The sequence below is a fragment of the Dromiciops gliroides genome, chromosome 2 (genome assembly GCF_019393635.1).
Source record: "Dromiciops gliroides isolate mDroGli1 chromosome 2, mDroGli1.pri, whole genome shotgun sequence".
In the NCBI taxonomy this organism is placed as follows: Eukaryota; Metazoa; Chordata; class Mammalia; order Microbiotheria; family Microbiotheriidae; genus Dromiciops; species Dromiciops gliroides.
Genome location: NC_057862.1, coordinates 115,098,704 through 115,116,914, shown reverse-complemented (window position 1 = coordinate 115,116,914; position 18,211 = coordinate 115,098,704). Strand labels below are relative to the sequence as shown.

At 39.0% G+C, this 18,211-nt stretch overlaps 1 protein-coding gene across 1 annotated transcript in view; it reads right to left on the bottom strand.

Annotated features, from left to right (window-relative positions):
• The window catches only part of ADAMTSL3 (ADAMTS like 3), a 584,778-nt gene that overhangs the window by 134,609 nt on the left and 431,958 nt on the right, over positions 1-18,211 (bottom strand). The window contains exon 15 of the mRNA XM_043989606.1: positions 16,790-16,877. Coding sequence (XP_043845541.1) covers positions 16,790-16,877 — 88 coding nt within the window. The remainder of the gene's footprint in view (positions 1-16,789; positions 16,878-18,211) is intronic.

Sequence of the window (18,211 nt, the reverse complement as noted above, 5' to 3'; positions counted from 1 at the left end):
ACAATGATGAATGGGCAACTGGTAATGTGAAACTGAAGCTCAGGAGACAAATTATGTGTGTGTGTGTGTGTGTGTGTGTATGCATGCGCACTTGTGTGCATGCGTATACATTGCCTTCTATGTTAAGCACTACGGCTAGATATGATATGGTCCCAGTCTTCAACAAACTTACAAACTTACTTAGGGGCATGTGCCACACACACAGACAGTTATAATACACTATATCATCTGCTGTATGCATTAGAGAACTTAATCACATCAGGCAGCTCATTAGCTTCCCTCTCTATTAGCCTTTGATCATGTGTTTCCTTATTGGGATTTCTTTCTTTCTTTCCTTCACATCCAATTCACGTTTTGTTTTTTGTTGTTGTTGTTGTTTTTTAGTGAGGCAATTGGGGTTAAGTGACTTGCCCGGGGTCACACAGTTAGTAAGTGTTAAGTGTCTAAGGCCGGATTTGAACTCAGGTCCTCCTGACTCCAGGGCCAGTGCTCTATCCACTGTGCCATCTAGCTGCCCCTCATCCAATTCTTTTTTTTTTTTTTTTTAGTGAGGCAATTGGGGTTAAGTGACTTGCCCAGGGTCACACAGATAGTAAGTGTCAAGTGTCTGAGGCTGGATTTGAACTCAGATCCTCCTGAATCCAGGGCCGGTGCTCTATCCACTGCGCCATCTAGCTGCCCCCAATTCATTTTTTAAGTGCTTACCATGTGAAGAACACCTTCCAAGGTGTTGGGGAGATAAGCAAAGGTTGGGTGAAACTTTTTCCTGACCCTAAATAGAGTCTGCTTACTGAAAGTCCATCTACTTTTCAAGGTTATCAAAGTCAACTGCATCCTCCTCCATGAAGCATCCCTTGATCCTCTCAGCTGACCTGATTTTGTTTTCCTTTAAACTCCCGTCATTTGTGGCATTTGTCATATTCTATCCCATGCAGTTATTTGTGTACGTACCTTATCTCCTGTTCCTAGAGGCCAAAGTCTGAATCTTATTCATTTTTTATTTTCTCACAACATAGAGCAACTTCCTCAATAAATATATGAATGAGCGTGTGAAAAATAGGATATCCGCTGTGTGCTTTGTAAGACATTCAACAACTTTCAGTGCCTTTTAATTAAAATTATAATGTAAATATTATCAGTAACAATAACATTAAACTATTATTACTCTAATAAAGTATAATATGCTCAGCTAGAAAGAAAACAGAAGATTACAGAAAATGCTAGCCTAACTCTTTCATTTTATAGCTAAGAAGAAATTATAGCTTATAGTAACTACATGATTTATTCAGTCATACTACTGGCTAGGGATAGAGCTGGGACTTGACACCTATCTCCTGTGAATTTGGATTATGTACCTTCAGCATGTTTTGATTTTCTCTTTTCACTATATCCTTTCCTACTTCCCAAAAAGGCAGCAGCATGTAGTAAGAGGAGGCAAGAAATGAAAAGAACATTGGTGTGGGAAGAAGACTTTTTGCCATAGTTTTCTCTAGCTGCTGGCTCATTGAGTACCATTCAGAGCACAACGATACAAGATATTTTATTATTTCCTTAAAGCATTAGAATCCACAGCATACTTGGATCCTCTAGTCCTCTGATCAATTCCAAAGTCCCAAATGGCTTTACAGGAATGGAAAATTCACCCTGAAACAGAGCTCAAGTCCAAGGATGAAAACACAAAACCCCCAGAAATTGATGTTGCTCCTTTTTCTTAAAATTAAATGTACTTTCCAGGCCCAATTTATTTGGTTTCTTCTCTAAAGAAAATTTTTCTTGAGTTCCACTGAATCACTGACATAGGCTGTTAAGAAGGGTTAGGGGAATCTAAGGCTGATCCTAAAAATTAGAGGTAGCAGGGCACTCACCTGGAGGTCAATTAATTCTTCCAGACCATGAGGAGACACTTAAATTCTGTCTTTATGAGCCACCAATGGCATCCTAATATTAAAATCTGATGGGCTCTGTTTCTAGACCACATGTTTCTTGACCCCTTAGAAACCATCTGATGTTCCCTCCTACCAATTAACTCCTCCCTGGGCTTCAGTGACATTCCACTCTCGGAATTACTTTCCTATTTCTCTAAATGCTTCTTTGTCTCCATTGCTGGCCTTGCCCCTTTTTTCTTTTCTTTTCTTTTCTTTTCTTTTCTTTTCTTTTCTTTTCTTTTCTTTTCTTTTCTTTTCTTTCTTCCTTCCTTCCTTCCTTCCTTCCTTCCTTCCTTCCTTCCTTCCTTCCTTCCTTCCTTCCTTCCTTCCTTCCTTCCTTCCTTCCTTCCTTCCTTCCTTCTTTCTTTCTTTCTTTCTTTCTTTCTTTCTTTCTTTCTTTCTTTCTTTCTTTCTTTCAGGCAATTGGGATTAAGTGACTTGCCCAGGGTCACACAGCTAGTAATTGTCAAGGGTCTGAGGCTGGATTTGCACTCAGGTCCTCCTGAATCCAGGGCCAGTGTTCTATCCACTGCGCCACCTAGATGCCCCCCTTGCCCCTTCTTTTCAAATATTGCTCAGGGCTCTGTTCTCTGCCTTCTCCTTTCTCTTTTTCTTGGTAACCTCGTTCCCTCACATGGACCACCTGTGTGCAAATGACTCCCAAATCTTGTCTGCAGCCTTAGCCTCTTCTGAGCTCCAAACCCACATACCCAACTGCCTCCAGCATCTCTCCATGTGGATGTCAATATCATCACCTGAGACATAACACATCTGAAAGTGAGTTTATCTTACCCCATCTGTTCCTCTTTCTAACTTCACAGTTTCTATTAGTGTCATTATCATCCACTCAGCCTCCTATGTTCAAAACTTTAAGATTACCTTGTACAATTCCCATCTTCACCTCTCATATCCAGTTCTCAAATCTTAGCAGTTCTACTCCTGAAACATCTCTCGTGTTTATCATCTCTGTTCCCATGGTGGTTTTGCAATAGCTTAATGGGACTTTGCCTTTTTACTCTTTCCCCACCCCAATCCAGCCTTCATACCAATGCCAGACTAATTTTCCTCATCTACCAGTCTGGTCACATCACTCTTCTGTTCATGTAGTCAATACTTCTTTCCTGCCCAATAAGTAAATTTCGAACTCTTTGCCTAGTGTTGAAGGCACTTCACAATTTCACAGGATCATGGACTCCTAGATTTAGAGATGGAAAAGGACATAGAAGTAATCTAATTTTTCCTCCTTGTTTTACAGATAAGGAAACTGAGTCACAAAGAGGTTAAATGATTTGCTTAGGATCACACTGATAGTTCCTTTCAGAGGTACAATTTTAATCCAGGTCTTACTGAAAAGTCCAGCACTTTAACTGCTACACAATACATACCACTCTATCTTTCCAACGTCATCTAATATTATTCCTCTGCTCCAGCCACTGGACTTTCCCCCCAACAGAGTCTATGATTTTGCATATGTGCCACCTAGCTGCCCTACACAGAAGGTTTTTAATAAATGTTTGTTGAATCTAATAAAAGATATCCACTAACATTTCCTGAGTGCTTACTATGAGTTCAGTACCACACTAGACTCTGGGAATACTAAGGGGTTAGGGGAACCTAAGGTAAAAACCCAATGTTTCCCCCTGCTCTCAAGGAGCTTATATGCTATTGGGGGGATAAGGTGGGTAGAATGAGGATACAACACATACATAAATAAATAAAGTCAATATAATTTAAAAAGGAAAAAAAGTACTAGTAACTGAGGAATCAGGGAGGTGTAGGGAGGTAGTATCTCTGCTTTGCTTTGGGAGAATTCTATAAGCCAGAAGTGAGGAGGGAGTTCATTTGAAAAATTTATACAAAAGCATGAAGGTGGGAGATGGAATATCACATATGGGAAACAGCTATTTGGCCACTTTAACTGGAACAGAGTTTTCATGAAACAGAAAGGTAGGTTGAAGACTTTTATGCCAAGCTAAGTTTTGTATTTTATTCATTGGGTAAGGAGGGAGCCATTGAAGATGTTTTGAGTAGGAGTGATGGGGTCAGATTTGTGTTATAGGAATATCAGTTTATCAACTGTGCAAAGGATGGGTCAGCAAAGAAAGAAACTAGAGACAGAGAGGTCAATTAGAAGGTTACTTTGTAGTCCAGGTGAGATATGGTAAGTTTAACTACAGTAGAGGCTGCAAGAGTGTAGAAAAGAGAACAGATGCAAGAGATGTGGAAGTTGAGCTATAAGATTTAGCAACTGATTGGATATGGAGGTTTAGGGAAAGAGATAAGTCAAAAGTTGTGAAAACAGTTGACTGGAAGGATGCCGTCAGCTAAAATGGTAAAAATTTGGAGGAGGGACAGACTTGGGGGAGAAATATGAGTTCTGTTTTAGATATGTTGAGATTAAGACACTTACAGGACATGGAGGCAGAGATGTCTAAAAGGCATAATGTTCAAGAGCTTAGAGATGTGTACATAAATGTGGGAGTGGTCTTCAAAGTGATAATTGAACTCATGTAGCAAACAAAACAGCATAGAAACCAAAGGGGCTCAAAACAGAACCTCTCCCAAAGTATTTCACTTTTATGATATGAGAGAGTATAGTGTATATATGTGGCAGTCTCCCAAGAAAATTATATTATCCCTTTTTATGGGCAGAATCCATAAAAAAGTCTTCCTTTCCATTCCCACTGCCACTACCACCCCAACCCTCCAGCTCAGGCCCTTACCACCTCTCACCTCAGTCTCATTATGCTCAATTCAGTGATCTTACCACCTCATCATACATTTCCTCTTTCCTTTCCTATTCATGAGAACTGGCACCAGAGAAAGACAAAGATATTTTGGTGATGGATGTAAAATTTAAAAATAAGCTGGGAAAGGAATTTAGTGGGGAGCTCTAGCCATACCCAGGAAAATAGGAACTAGGAAAGATTTATATCCCAGTATAATGGATAAGAAAGAAAGGAAAAAGAAAAAGGGAAGAGTCATGAGTTAGGTTGAAAAAAATCAAGGCAACATAATCTGTTCTGAACTAATGAAGGTTCCTAAAAAACTTGTTTCCTGATTATAATAATCCGAATTTGATACACTTTACTCCCAATATTCCTTTATAAAGTCCACTAAAACTGGTTTTCTTATGGTATCTCTAGCATGCCTTCTATTTTCCCAACTTGGCACTTTTAATCTAGTCATTCTGTTCACTGGAAAGATTTTTACCTCATTTCTACCTCTCTGTAATACTAAATTAAGATTAAAAAAAACTTGGAATGCAGGCTCAAATAGCTAATGGGAATGTTTTTCATAAGTATGAGGAACAATTGTTATAACTATTAAATGGTGTTATAGTATACATTGGATTTCTGGTTTCTGAGCTGTTTTTCTGTCTTATTCAGCTCAGGCTGCTCCCTAATGGAATGCTTAGTTGAGTTTCTATCCATCTCAACTCCAGTGATATCCTTCAAATACCATCAAGGTCTTCTCTAGTAACAATCATAGCTCTCCAGCCACACAAAGACTTGTTTTTTACCTCTTTCATGTAATTTATCAGGTCATACTGAGTATTAGGAATAACTGTATTCATGTCTTATCCGTCAGTTAGACTCTATGGTCCTTAAGCACAAGGACAATCTAAAGTCTATAACTCCTGGATGTCTAGTAGAATACTCTATACATACTATGGACGAAGGTCCTTAATGTTTACTCTTGTTCAACCATGAGTGATTATGAAGAAAGAAGGACCAGAACTTTAAATATCATGACAAAACAATTCTATCATCAAGACCTAAGTTTGACCCTTAGAGCCAATGCTAGCAGTATACCTCAAGGACGTCAAAGACCAAAAGGTCCCCTACATACCAAAATATACATAGTGATATATTTTGTTGTGGCAAAGGACTGAAAACAACGTAGATGTCCATTCACTAGGGAATGATCACACTAATTGTGGTACATGGCTGTAATGGAATATGGCATAAGAAACACTGAAGAGTATAGAGAAGTAAGACACACATATATGTCTATATACACATCCATATATATCCATACACACACACACACACACACATATGAAAGACTTAGATGAACTGAGGAAGAGTGAAGTAATGACACCCAGGAAAACAATGTACACAATGACAACAATATAAATGGAAACAAACAAAAACCCAATGATGACCAAGTCCAGCTCCAGAGAAAAGATGAGAAAATATCTTCCTCTCTTCATTACATGGGTGGATGACTATTAGTGTGGAATATTATAGATGCCATCACAGTGAGTGGAGGTGCTGATTGGCTTTGCTGAACTTTTTTTTTCCTGTTTAAAAATTATTTATTACAAGTATATTCAGAGGGGCAGCTAGGTGGTGCAGTGGATAGAGCACCGGCCCTGGGGTCAGGAGGACCTGAGTTCAAATCCGGCCTCAGACCCTTGACACTTACCAGCTGTATGACCCTGGGCAAGTCACTTAACCCCAATTGCCTCACCAAAAAAGAAAGAAAGAAAGAAAGAAAGAAAGAAAGAAAGAAAGAAAGAAAGAAAGAAAGAAAGAAAGAAAGAACCTATATTCAATAACATTCCAGCTTGGTAAGACAAGTATATTCAGTAATGAAGGCTATCTAAAAATGTATCAATAAAATTTCTTAAAAGAAAAAATAAGGAAAGACCAACTGTAAAGTGAAGGGATGCTGGGACCCAAAAGGTTAACTAAGGCTGGTAAAGAAGAGGCTAAGGTGACTGGTCGGGTCAGCAGATTATGTAAGGCTATTACCATTCTTGAAGGCTAAGGACTATAAACTATGGAAAACTCAGAGAGAGGCAAGGAACATGAGTTTAAACAAGGGTCAAGCAAAGCTGAATCTAACAGTCAGTCCATTCTCAGGAAGCCAAGGAGTCAGGTCAGAGGAAGGATGAGGATGCCAAAGCAGAGAACTGAGGTATGAAGCAGCAAGTCAGGAAGACCAGAATGGAACAGAGGGTCAGAATGCTGCCTGGGGAATCCTATGAAGCAACTAACTCTCATGGTGTTCTGTGTGAAGGGAAATAGATTTTTGAGGGCCCCAAAGGGGTCTTTTGGCCTTCTCTACTCTGGCACCTAAAGAAGCCCACCAGGGCCAGGCTCCATGTGGGTTCTGAAAAGACCACCAGTTTTGCATTTTGCCAACAGAAGACAGAAAAGAACTGCAGTAAAATCAGAAATGAAAGTATTAAATGGAATTGTAAGAATAATCCAAGAGTTAGTGGAGTATTAGAATCAGAGTCAGTGTTAGAGTCATGGTCAGGAGGCTGGTTTGAACTCTGGCTCTGTCTTTTATTAGCTGGGTCTTCATGGGTAACTTACTTAAATTTTCTGAACCTCAGTTTCTTCTGTAAAATAAGTGAGATTACTTTTCCATTACCTATCTTACAACATTTTCAGGAAGAAAGACCTTTATAATCTGTAAAATGCAAGGTTGAATGTAATTTTTCATTGTTACACATTTCTTGAGAAAACTGGTCAGAAACACCCTGCTTACAAATCCCTGAAATATCATACTTCAACTTGGTTTTGAAAAATTAAATGTCCATAAATGGAAAAGGATAAAGTGTCAGCTGCAGAAAACATATCGCACATTCTAAATTAATATAATTTCTTTGGCCCTTTGATGAAAAAAAGGAAAAGGTAAGGAGAAAGGGGAAGATGGCAATGGTGATGTAAAACTTTGCTGAAGTCTTGAGAATCCCAGAGAAACTCAGACGGCTCCAGGGAGGAACTTTTAAAATGATGATGCGTATCAACTGTCATCACATTCCACAACTGAAAACTCAAAAGGCCAAACCTACATTTTTCTTGGCTTAGCTTGACAAGCTGTAATTTTTTATTTTCCTAATAAAAAAAATGTCTTTTGAACATTCACCCTCTATGTAAATTCAGAACCCCAGCCACGGTAGACCACAGAGGCTGAAATATTTATCTTCCACAAACTGGTTTGGCATGCTTGTGTTTAGGGGTTTTGAAACATAGCTACACTTATTCCCTTATTCATTATCAACTAACACGCAGCTGAGAGCCACAGAAGACAGTTGTAATAAAAGGATGAACTAGAAGCTGAGATATGTTGTGGTTTTGTTTGGAAAACTAGGAAATGAATAAAGTCAAACGTTGTGGCAGCCTACCAAGGAAACTGTAAACCCCACACTAACCAGAAGTGGGCCAGAGACTGTTAGGCAACGTGAATTACAAAAGGAAAATCAAATCCATGCCAGGATGGGAGAGACTACATTTGTGGGAGAGGAACAGTTTCCTATTATACATGGTTGATCATCCTCTAAAAGTTACACTTTCTCCTTACCCCAAAATGATGATGATAAAGATAAAAGATAGTATATATACATATACATATATATGTACATGTACATATTCACATACACTCATAAAACATACATATATGTATATATTGGGGCAGCTAGGTGTTGCAGTGAATAGAATGCTGAGCCTGGAGTTGGTAGGACCCGAGTTCAAATCTGGCCTCAGACACTTATTATCTATGTGACCCTAGGAAAAAGTCAAACCACTCTAGGATCTTTGCCAAGACAACTCCAAACAGGATTGTGAATTGGACATGACTAATCTACTAAAACAATAACAACAATAACAATATATGCATAAATATATTATATAACTTCAAAGTTTTCAAAATACTTTGCATATATTATCTCATTTGAATCTCATAACATCCCTGTTAGGTAGGTGCTATTATTTTCCCTTTGATGAGATGAAGAAACTGAGATACAGTCAGGCAAACTGATTTTCTCAGAGTCAAAAGGCTAGTAATTTTCAGGCTTTCTGACTCCAAGTCCAGTACTCCATCCACCATGCCATCTAGCTGTCTCAGATGGAAGAGTATAGCTTTTTCCTTCTTATAACTAGAGGTAGCAGGGTCATCAGATTTGAGAGATGAGAAGGTCTCAGAGTTCATCTGGTCCAGCTCTCTTATTTCACAGATGAAGGAACTGAGGCTTAGAAAGGTTAAGTGGTTTGACCAAAGCCACACAGATAATCAATTGCAGAAGAGTTATTTCAACCCAGATTTGCTCTAACCAGTGCTTTTTTCCAGCATATTACATGGCTTTCTAGAAAAGAGGCTGAATATTTAAAGGACCAAAGAGAATGGTTTCTCTGCTTGTTTAAATACATAAGATGAGGAAAAAAAAGAAAAGGCAAAAACTGGTTAGGTAACTTTCGATAGAAAAATCTCAGGAGGTAAAGCAGTACCTAAGGGCACAGAAACCTCAACCAGACCTGGATTTTATTACTTATGTACTCTTCAGAGTGGGAAAGGAAGGACCCAAGAGCTTGAGGTCTTCAAGCTTGACTCTTTCATTTTTCAGGTGTACAGACTGAGGCCAGGGAGGGGAGAATGGCTTGCCTACAATCACACAGCTGACCTGGAGTAGGGGTGGGTCTAGAATCTAGATTCTGATGCAGTTTAGGGATTCTTTTTTTTTTTTTTTCTGCATAACAACAAAAAGAAATGATGTCTACAAAAGCACTTTGGCTCTCCTGAGGAATCAGAGAAATGTTTATGGAGCCAACCTGGTACAGGAGAAAGAGCCCTGGATGTGGGAGTCAGAAGACCTAGCTTTGAGTCCCACCAAAGCATACTGCTTTGTACACAATGGGGGATTAATAAGTGCTTCATTCATTTCTACTACCACCATTTTTCAACCATGAGAGAGGGGCCAAGTCACTTGACCCCCAAAGATTTCCCTCTCTATAAAATGAGAAGAGAAACATCATAACAGAGTGTTTAGAGGATAAATCTAGCAATCAGCAAGATGTGGGTTCTAGTCCTAGTGCAGACACATAATGATTGAGCTACTCAAGGCACAGTGCCTCACTCACAGAATGCACTTGTTAAATGCCAGTTGACTGATACTGGACAATTCACAAAATCTCTCTATTGGTCAGTCCACTAATTACTGTTTGAGAAAGTTCTGTCTACTAATCTAGTCACAGGTACATATATCACACTCCTTAACTAAAATTAGTATTCGGATGACAATTAGTACTCAGACTGAAGACTTCATAGAGCTCATTGAATTAAATGAGTGATGTGTTTGAAAGTTTTTTAAAAAATAAAAATACTGCTTCTCTGCAGCAGCAAAGGTTTGGAAAAAATGGATGACATTGACTGGGAAATGTATAAATGAACTTCAGTACATGAATGCAAAGGAACATTGCAGTGCTATAAGAAATGATGACTATGATAAAAATAGAGAAGTATGAGAAGACACACAATTAGATGCAAAGTGAAGTAAGCAGAATAAGGAAAAGTGAAATCACAATAACTGTCAATCAAGTCAATCCATTAACCAATATCTATTTATTAAGTGCCTATTATGTGCCAGTCATGTGTGATCTGTGTCGATACAGATAAAATAAAATGAAACGATACATATCTTCAAGGGATATAAAAACATAAATGTAAAGAAGAACAAAAAATTGAAACTGAATGCTGTGAAAATTTTATGCCCTAAAGATATGACAAAGTACTTCCCCCTGTTTCTTCACAGATTTAGGGGACTAGAGCTGTGAGATATTGCATGATATGTCTGCCCTTTTTGATGCCCATGGGGGAAAATATTGTATCCTAAGGACAGAGAACGACTCACTTATCAAAGTTAGAACAGCTTACCTTCCATATGTTCCAGAATCAAGATTTAAAATAATCTCAACAGGTTGGAACCATGGGCAGAAATTAGCAAAATGAAAATAAACTGTATTTAGGTGTGTTTTTAAAAAATCATTTATATAAATACAAGCTGGAAGAAACCTCATTTGGCAGCAGATCATATGGAAAAGACTTAGGGATTTTAGCTGACAACAAGATAAACACAAGCTGTCAGGATGATGCGGCTGTTAAAGAAGCGAATAAGATTTTAGGCTATATGAATTGCATTCGTGTCTAGATATCTGAAGTGGTAATCCCACTGGACTTTGTATCAATGAGGCCACATCTAAAGAGTTATGTTCAATTTCTCCACTTTAAACAGCCCCCGGGTAAACCATACTTGAACCATTTTAAGAGGGGCATGAGAGTAGTTGGGAACTTTCCCAGTGCTTTCAATGATCCCAAGCAATGACTTGAAAATTTTAGAACCCCAATATACTCCTGGCAGTGCCACATCATTAAACATCACAATTTCCAAAGAATAAAAACTGTGGACGACCCAAAGGGGAATGAAATGGCATCTTGGAGGATGGTTACAATATCGCCAATGATAACAGGAACAAGAGAAGAAGCAAAGAGGTTTGATACTAGGAAAAATTTGCTAAAAATTAGAGTTGTCCAAAAGTAGAGTGAGCTAATTGGGAAGTGGGCTAATCCTCTCTAGGGCTATTCCAATGGATAATTATACAGGTATACGCTGTTCTAGAGGCCTTTCAGGTTGCATCTAACTCTGAGATGTGATTCTGGGATGGAGTAGCACAGGGCTATATTATTCAGCCTATGTATGATCAGAAGAGGAGGCAAAAAGTCTACAGTGAGAGCAGGGTATGGTATACAGTCTGTGTGCTACACTGTACCCCTGCAAATGTTAGAAAACCTAAAGGAAGGTCTCTGTTACATGGAATAGATCTTCTATAAAGGATTGACAGGGGCAGCTAGGTAGAACAGTGGACAGAGGGCCAGGCCTAGAGGCCAGGAAGACTTATCTTCATCAGTTCAAATCTAACCTCAGGCACCTACTAGCTGTGTGACTCTGGGCAAGTCACCAAAACCTGTTTACCTCAGTTTCTTTATCTGTAAAATGAGCTGGAGAAGGAAATGGCAAACCTCTCCAGTATCTTTGCCAAGAACACCCCAAATGGGATCACAAAGAGTTGAACATGACTAAACAACAACAAGAAGATTTATGAGAAGGCATGGATGAGAATCTCAAAGGATAAAAAGATCTGGATGGGTTACAACCTATACTGATGGAGCATAACAACAACAATAATAATAGGTAGCATTTCTATAGCATTTTCTGTTTTGTAAAGCATTTTGTAAATATTTGATCCTTGCAACAACCCTGGTAGGTTGGTGTTAATATCATCACAATATTATATATGAGGAAACTGAGGCAGAAAGAGGTTACTTGACTTGCCCAAGGTCACATAACTCCTAAGTGAATGAGGCTGGATTTGAACTCAAATCCTTCTGACTCCAAGTCTAGGGCTCTATCTACTGTACCAGCTAACTGTAACTGAAGTAAATAAGAGGCATTACCAAATTTGAGTTCATATCAGACTGCTGCAGTTCATTTCTCTATCCATGTAACTCTAGAACACCCCAAGATAAACCTTTCAATGTGGCCTCCTGTCTCCTTCATCTAAAAACTGCTTTAACGATATCCCTGCAAAGTGATCATTCAGCTTTTGCTCCAATTTCTCCAGTGAGGGAAAACCTACTCCCTCCCAGGGAAGTTGAGTATGCTTAGATAAAGTTCCATGTTGAGAAGCTGGCTCTTAAATCAAGCACAAAGTCCCTGCAACTTGAGAGAATCGGAGAAACTCGGAGGTAGGAAAGACCTAAAGCTTATAGCTTCAAGAGCCCCAGAAATCACTTAGTAAAGGACCCTAGAAATCACTTAGTCCAACTCCTTCATGTTAAAGACAAGGAAACTGAAGCCCACAGAAGGTGAGGCCCTTCAAGGCTCTCCAGAGAGTTCATCTTGTTCCCTTTTTACAATATGGTGGTTATTCAGTCTGGGCTTAAAGATCTCCCAGGAGGGAGAAGCTATTTTCTACCAATGCAGCCAACTCTACTCTTAGAAAACTCTAATTGTCAGGAACTTCGTACTTAAATCAAGCCTAAATATGTCCCTCTGTAACTTCTACTCATTGATTGTGGTTCTTTCTTCTGGTGCCAAACAGAACAAATGTCTCCCAAATTACAGTCCTTCAAATACTGGAATACAGCTCTCACGCTCCTCTGTTTTTTTCTTAAAACTGAGCACCCCATATTCCTTCAATCCCAGTTTGGTGTGGTCCCAAAGTTGTTCACCATCCTGGCTTCCCACTCTACATGCTCTTCAGCCTTTCAATGTTCTTCCTAGAAGGTGACCTGAACACAGCTGTACAGGTGTGCTCTGACCAGGGCATAAGAGAAAAGTCCTATCACTTTCCTGCTGTTGGACAGCAGTAGCTCTCAGGATGCAGCCCCACACTGGTGCTGCTTTGTGTAGTTGTCAGTGATGCTCTCAAGGGAACAAGCCCTCATCTGGTACTTTTGACATTAATTGTTTGAATCCCACACTTAGCAATCTAATTCAATGTGGCCTAACATTCTAGTCTGCCAAGATCTTTTATGTAACCCATTGGGGTTCTATCATCCAACATGTTAGCTATTGCTCCTACCTTTGGGTGATCTGAAAAATGTGACCAGCATGTTACTCATGCCTTTTATCAAACTTAATGATAAAAAATGTTAAACATGTAGCACAAGACTAAGTACATATCTTTGGGGCACCCCACCACAGTCCTTCCAAATAAGACATGGAACCATTAAGGACTATTATTTTAATGAGATTCTAAAACATTTATTAACATTCATTTTGTGTCTGTGATTCTACTAGTTCTGAATGCAACAAATGTACTATTGTCTAGCCCTCATCTACATTATTTCCAACCTTTTCTCCTAATGCTGCCCTCTAAGACTAGTAGAACAAATCTAATTCCTTCCCCTTCCACATGACATCCCTTCCAAAACACTTGAAGGTAAATGATCATTTCCTTGACCTCCTAATCCTCTTATCCAAGGTAAACATCCCTACTTCCTTCATTTGGTTCCAATTTGCTCTGGTCTCTAGCCTTATTTCCTACCATGTGATATGAGGGGCTGCTTACAGTTGATGTGGTTGAACCAAGGAAAAGGGCAGTACGATTATCTCTCACCATCCTTGTTCTGGAAACTATCCTATTTAATGTAGATTAGGAATGAATTAATTTTTATCTCTCATGTCAGATGTTAATTTATATTGAACATGTAATCCATGGGAATCCCCCCAAATTTTTTTCATACAAGTGATTACCCAAAGAACATAGAATTTTGAGCATTGTTGCTTTGCTTGTAGAGAAATCAAGATATAGTTTGTGTCTATATAACACAAAACATTTAACCATTACCCATTTTAAAAAATATAGAAATAGTTTGCATGTTAAATTTAGTCACAGCTAATAGCCAGTATTTATATGGTGCTTTAAGGTTTGCAAAACACTTTACATAAATTAACTCATTTGATCTTCACAAACAATGATATAAACTAGGTGCTATTATTATCTTCATTTTACAGAGGAGCTAACTGAAGCACAGAGAGACTGACTTACCTAGGGTCATATAGCTAGTTAGTATTTGAGGCAGGATTTGCACTGAGGTCTTCCTGACTTCAAGACCTGTGCCCCATTCATTGTATCATCTAGCTGTCTATAATTATTAGAGGTTTGATCCAATACGGTCATTAAGATGGCAGCTAGGTGGTATAGTAGAGAGAACACTGGGCCCAGTCAAGAAGACCTGAGTTCAAATTTGACCTCACACAATTTCTAGCTATGTGACTCTGGGCAAGTCACTTCAACCTCAGTTGGCCTCAGTTTCCTCATCTGTGAAATGGGGATAATAATACCACCTACTTTCCAGGGTGGCTTAGTATAGTGCCTAGCACATAAAAGGCACCGAACAAATGCTTGTTTCCATCCTTCCTTCCTCCCCCCACCTTCCTCCTCCATTTCTTCCTTCTTTCCTTCCTCCTTTCTTTCTCTCTCTCTTTCATTCTTTCTTTTTCTTCCTTCCTTCTTTCTTTCTTTCTTTCTTTCTTTCTTTCTTTCTTTCTTTCTTTCTTTCTTTCCTTCCTTCCTCCCTCCCTCCCTCCACCCCTCCCTCCCTCTGTTCTTTCCTTCCTTCCTTCTATCCATCCATAGATCACTTTGAGAAGTCAGTGGATTCATGATCACATTGGTATGATTACTCCCTCTGCCAGGCCTGATCATAATCCACCCATGTCTTCTCAACTTGGCTTCTTATTCTGATTCAGCATCTTTCTGAAAATCCTCCCTTAAGGATTTACCTAAAACATCCGCTTCCTCTGGTTCTTTTAATATTTTGGGGACAGCAGTACAACATCTGCCTTGTTATCATTCACTCCCTCACCCCTAACTGGTTTCCCTCCTTTTCTGGTTTTTTACTTCTTCTCAAATATAAATGATCAATAGTCAGAGGCTATAGCTTATTTATGTCCACATTATGTCTTGACATTCCTTTTTAGGTCACTTATACATATCTCTTATGATATCATAATGCTCCATGATTTGTAGCCACATATTCTCACTGACAGAATTTTTTTTGAAGAGACAGAGGGAGAGGTGTTGGTGAGGGTGGGTCTGAATTTGTGTTTTCATTGGTGTAGGGAATTCCCGGTGAGGAAACTTCTACCAATTCATCAATATTTATTAAGCACCTACTATGTGGCAGGCACTGTGCTAAGATCTGGGAATACAAAAGGAGGCAAGGCAAATTGGCAACTAGCCTATATATTACAGCCTAAGAAAGTTTGTGAATCACTGAAAGCTCTGTACACATAATCCATAAAAAAAATAAAAGCTAACCTAATGGGTCACCTGATATAATATTATGTTTCTGGCAACTAGGGTTGTTCAGAGCCCAACATCTCTTCCTTTCTATTATAAGACATCAGAACAGGATTCTTATCAAAGTAGATAATTTTTGAAAACCTTAATTAAAAGTGGTCCTAACAACAATTACGAGATGACCTCATCACCCACATCCCCCCCCCAAAGTAGCCATTTATCCTAAACTTTTGTTTCTTGTTTCTAAACTAGTTCTCTGTCATATAAAACAATCCCTTCCTCTCTCATTCCTTGGTGACTCATTTTCCCCCTTTTAAATAGACCTGCATGTTAACTTTTTAGAAGTCCACCTGATTTACATATTTTTATGTGGAAAAGAGAAGACTGGGTTTCCCTATGTTGCCCAGGCTGGGAGTTCATTAGACTCTTATGGGCTTAGTGTCACTGATGACTGGCATAGAGACTATTAGATACGGTCCATTCACCCCTCCTTGAGGATCCTGGTGGACCACTGCTTCTGGGGGCTCACCATATTGGTGTTGGACTTGGTAGAGACACCTAATTGGCTTTAGCCCTCACTAGAGTTCAGGACTCCTGAGCTCAAGCATTCCATTAGCCTTAGCCACCCCCAACAGCAGAAACTACAGCTGCATGTCCCTACATCTGGACATAATTTTCTCATTTCTCCTCTGTCTATGTGCATATCTATCTATCTATCTATCTATCTATCTATCTATCTATCTATCTATCTATCTATCTATCTATCTACCATCTATCTATCTATCTATCTATCTATCTATCTATCTATCAGTATATAGATCTCTATTGATAGAAATCACCCATTCAGGTTCAAATTATTTAATTTTTAAAATATTTGAATTATATTGACTGTATGATGCTCAGCCATTATTTGGTTTAAAACAAAAGAACTGACCTTGGTATGATCAGTTTATTTAAGAACCAGTAGGATTGACTGTGGCCAGGGACTGCACGATAATCTACAAAGTAAACTCAGTTTCAACCATAATTTGCCATTTGGCCTGTGCTAGAATGAACAAATCTGCCCTCTTCTGTGCTCCTCTAGACAGATGATGCCCAAATAGGCATGATGAGGGGTTGTGAAAAGAGAATAGTTGACAACAGCTCTGATATCTATCGAGGCTGAAATGTTCAGGTCATTCTTGCAAAAGATTCCCAAATGAGGGGAAAGATGTGATAGAAGCCTTGCTTCTCTTCTAGGCTCATAAAAGAAGATGAACTCACGTTGGTTCTTCTGATGCTGCTGTTCTGGTCTCTTCCAGTTCCTGGGCTTGTTTGAACCACGGTAATTTGGCTTCCACTGGATTTTTTTCTAAAATAGGAACAATGTTTGGTTATTGTTAACTCATTAAGGATTCATATTAAATATACACAAGTTTTCTATTAATTTTTTCACCAGAAAAGGTTAAGTGGTATAGATTCAAGTGGTTTCACTTAAACACAGCTCATCAAGTGGTTTCTGGAGTAAAAATTAGCTCAAATTCTATTCAGTTCTATTTTTTTAAAAAACAACAAATTAGCAAAACAGGGAAGAAAAACCTCTGGCCAGTATTTGGATCTACTCCCTAAATTACCATAAAATGTTTTCTAAAATGTGATATCAGCTCTTGGTATTGTTTCCAACATTTGAATTTTCAGTTAGTTATTCAGGATCATTCCCCCCACTAAAGTCTGATGGGGCATTTGCTGTGGTATGTGGGAGACTCTGGATTCTCAAAGGCTATGCCAGAAGGTTGTATACTTTGGCAAGTCCCACCAAGCTGGAAGAGTTTTGAATATGGGCTCAGCAATGGACTTTGTGTCTGTCATCCAAGGACTAGTTTAGCTAAGTTTAGAAAGCAAAGGCTCGTTTTCCTCACCAGAAAACTGGCTCCTGGATGATGATTTTTTAAAAAACAATAGTAACTTACTAAGACCATCTTCTTAGACAGAAGGGTCATAATCACAGCCATGGCTGCAATGAACCTGCAAAACTCCCAGGTACAGGGAACCAAATTAAAATACAATGGGGAAATGTTTAATAAAAATAAGTTAAAATACAATATAATATAGATAATATTAATTTGTGGTCTTCTAAGCCAATATGTAGCCTGTAGAGATCCATTTCTATTTGAGTTTGACACTGCTGTAATCTTACACATGAAATGTTTGGGACCTTGTGTAGTTGGTACCATGGAAAGACCATTGGCTCTGAGATGAGAGGACCTGGGTTCTAATTGTATTTCTGATGCTTACCATGCATGTGACTCTGTGTAAATTATTTAACCTCTCAGTGGACTCAGCAACTCCCTAAGAATCTAAGTTGCAAAGAAGGTGCTGATTTGTATTCAGAGAGGGAGTTTCCTACATCAATGAGATCACAGGTCCAGTCCCCACATGGCCCATAATCAGCAGGGCAAATCACATGGAGGGGTGGTAAGTAGAGAAGAGGGACACCAAGGAGCTTTTGGGGAGCAAAAAGTAAGAAAGTAGGGAACTGTTAGGCATAGGCTTGAATAATGGCATTTCATTTTCCTACAATGTTCCTGACAGCTGATGTCCATCAGCCCTCTGTAATGATGTTGGCTTGAAGAAGAGATTCCTCCCAAGGATACATGGGTGAGCAATTATCTTCTCTGCTCTTGTCCCTTTTCAAGTCTCTCCTCT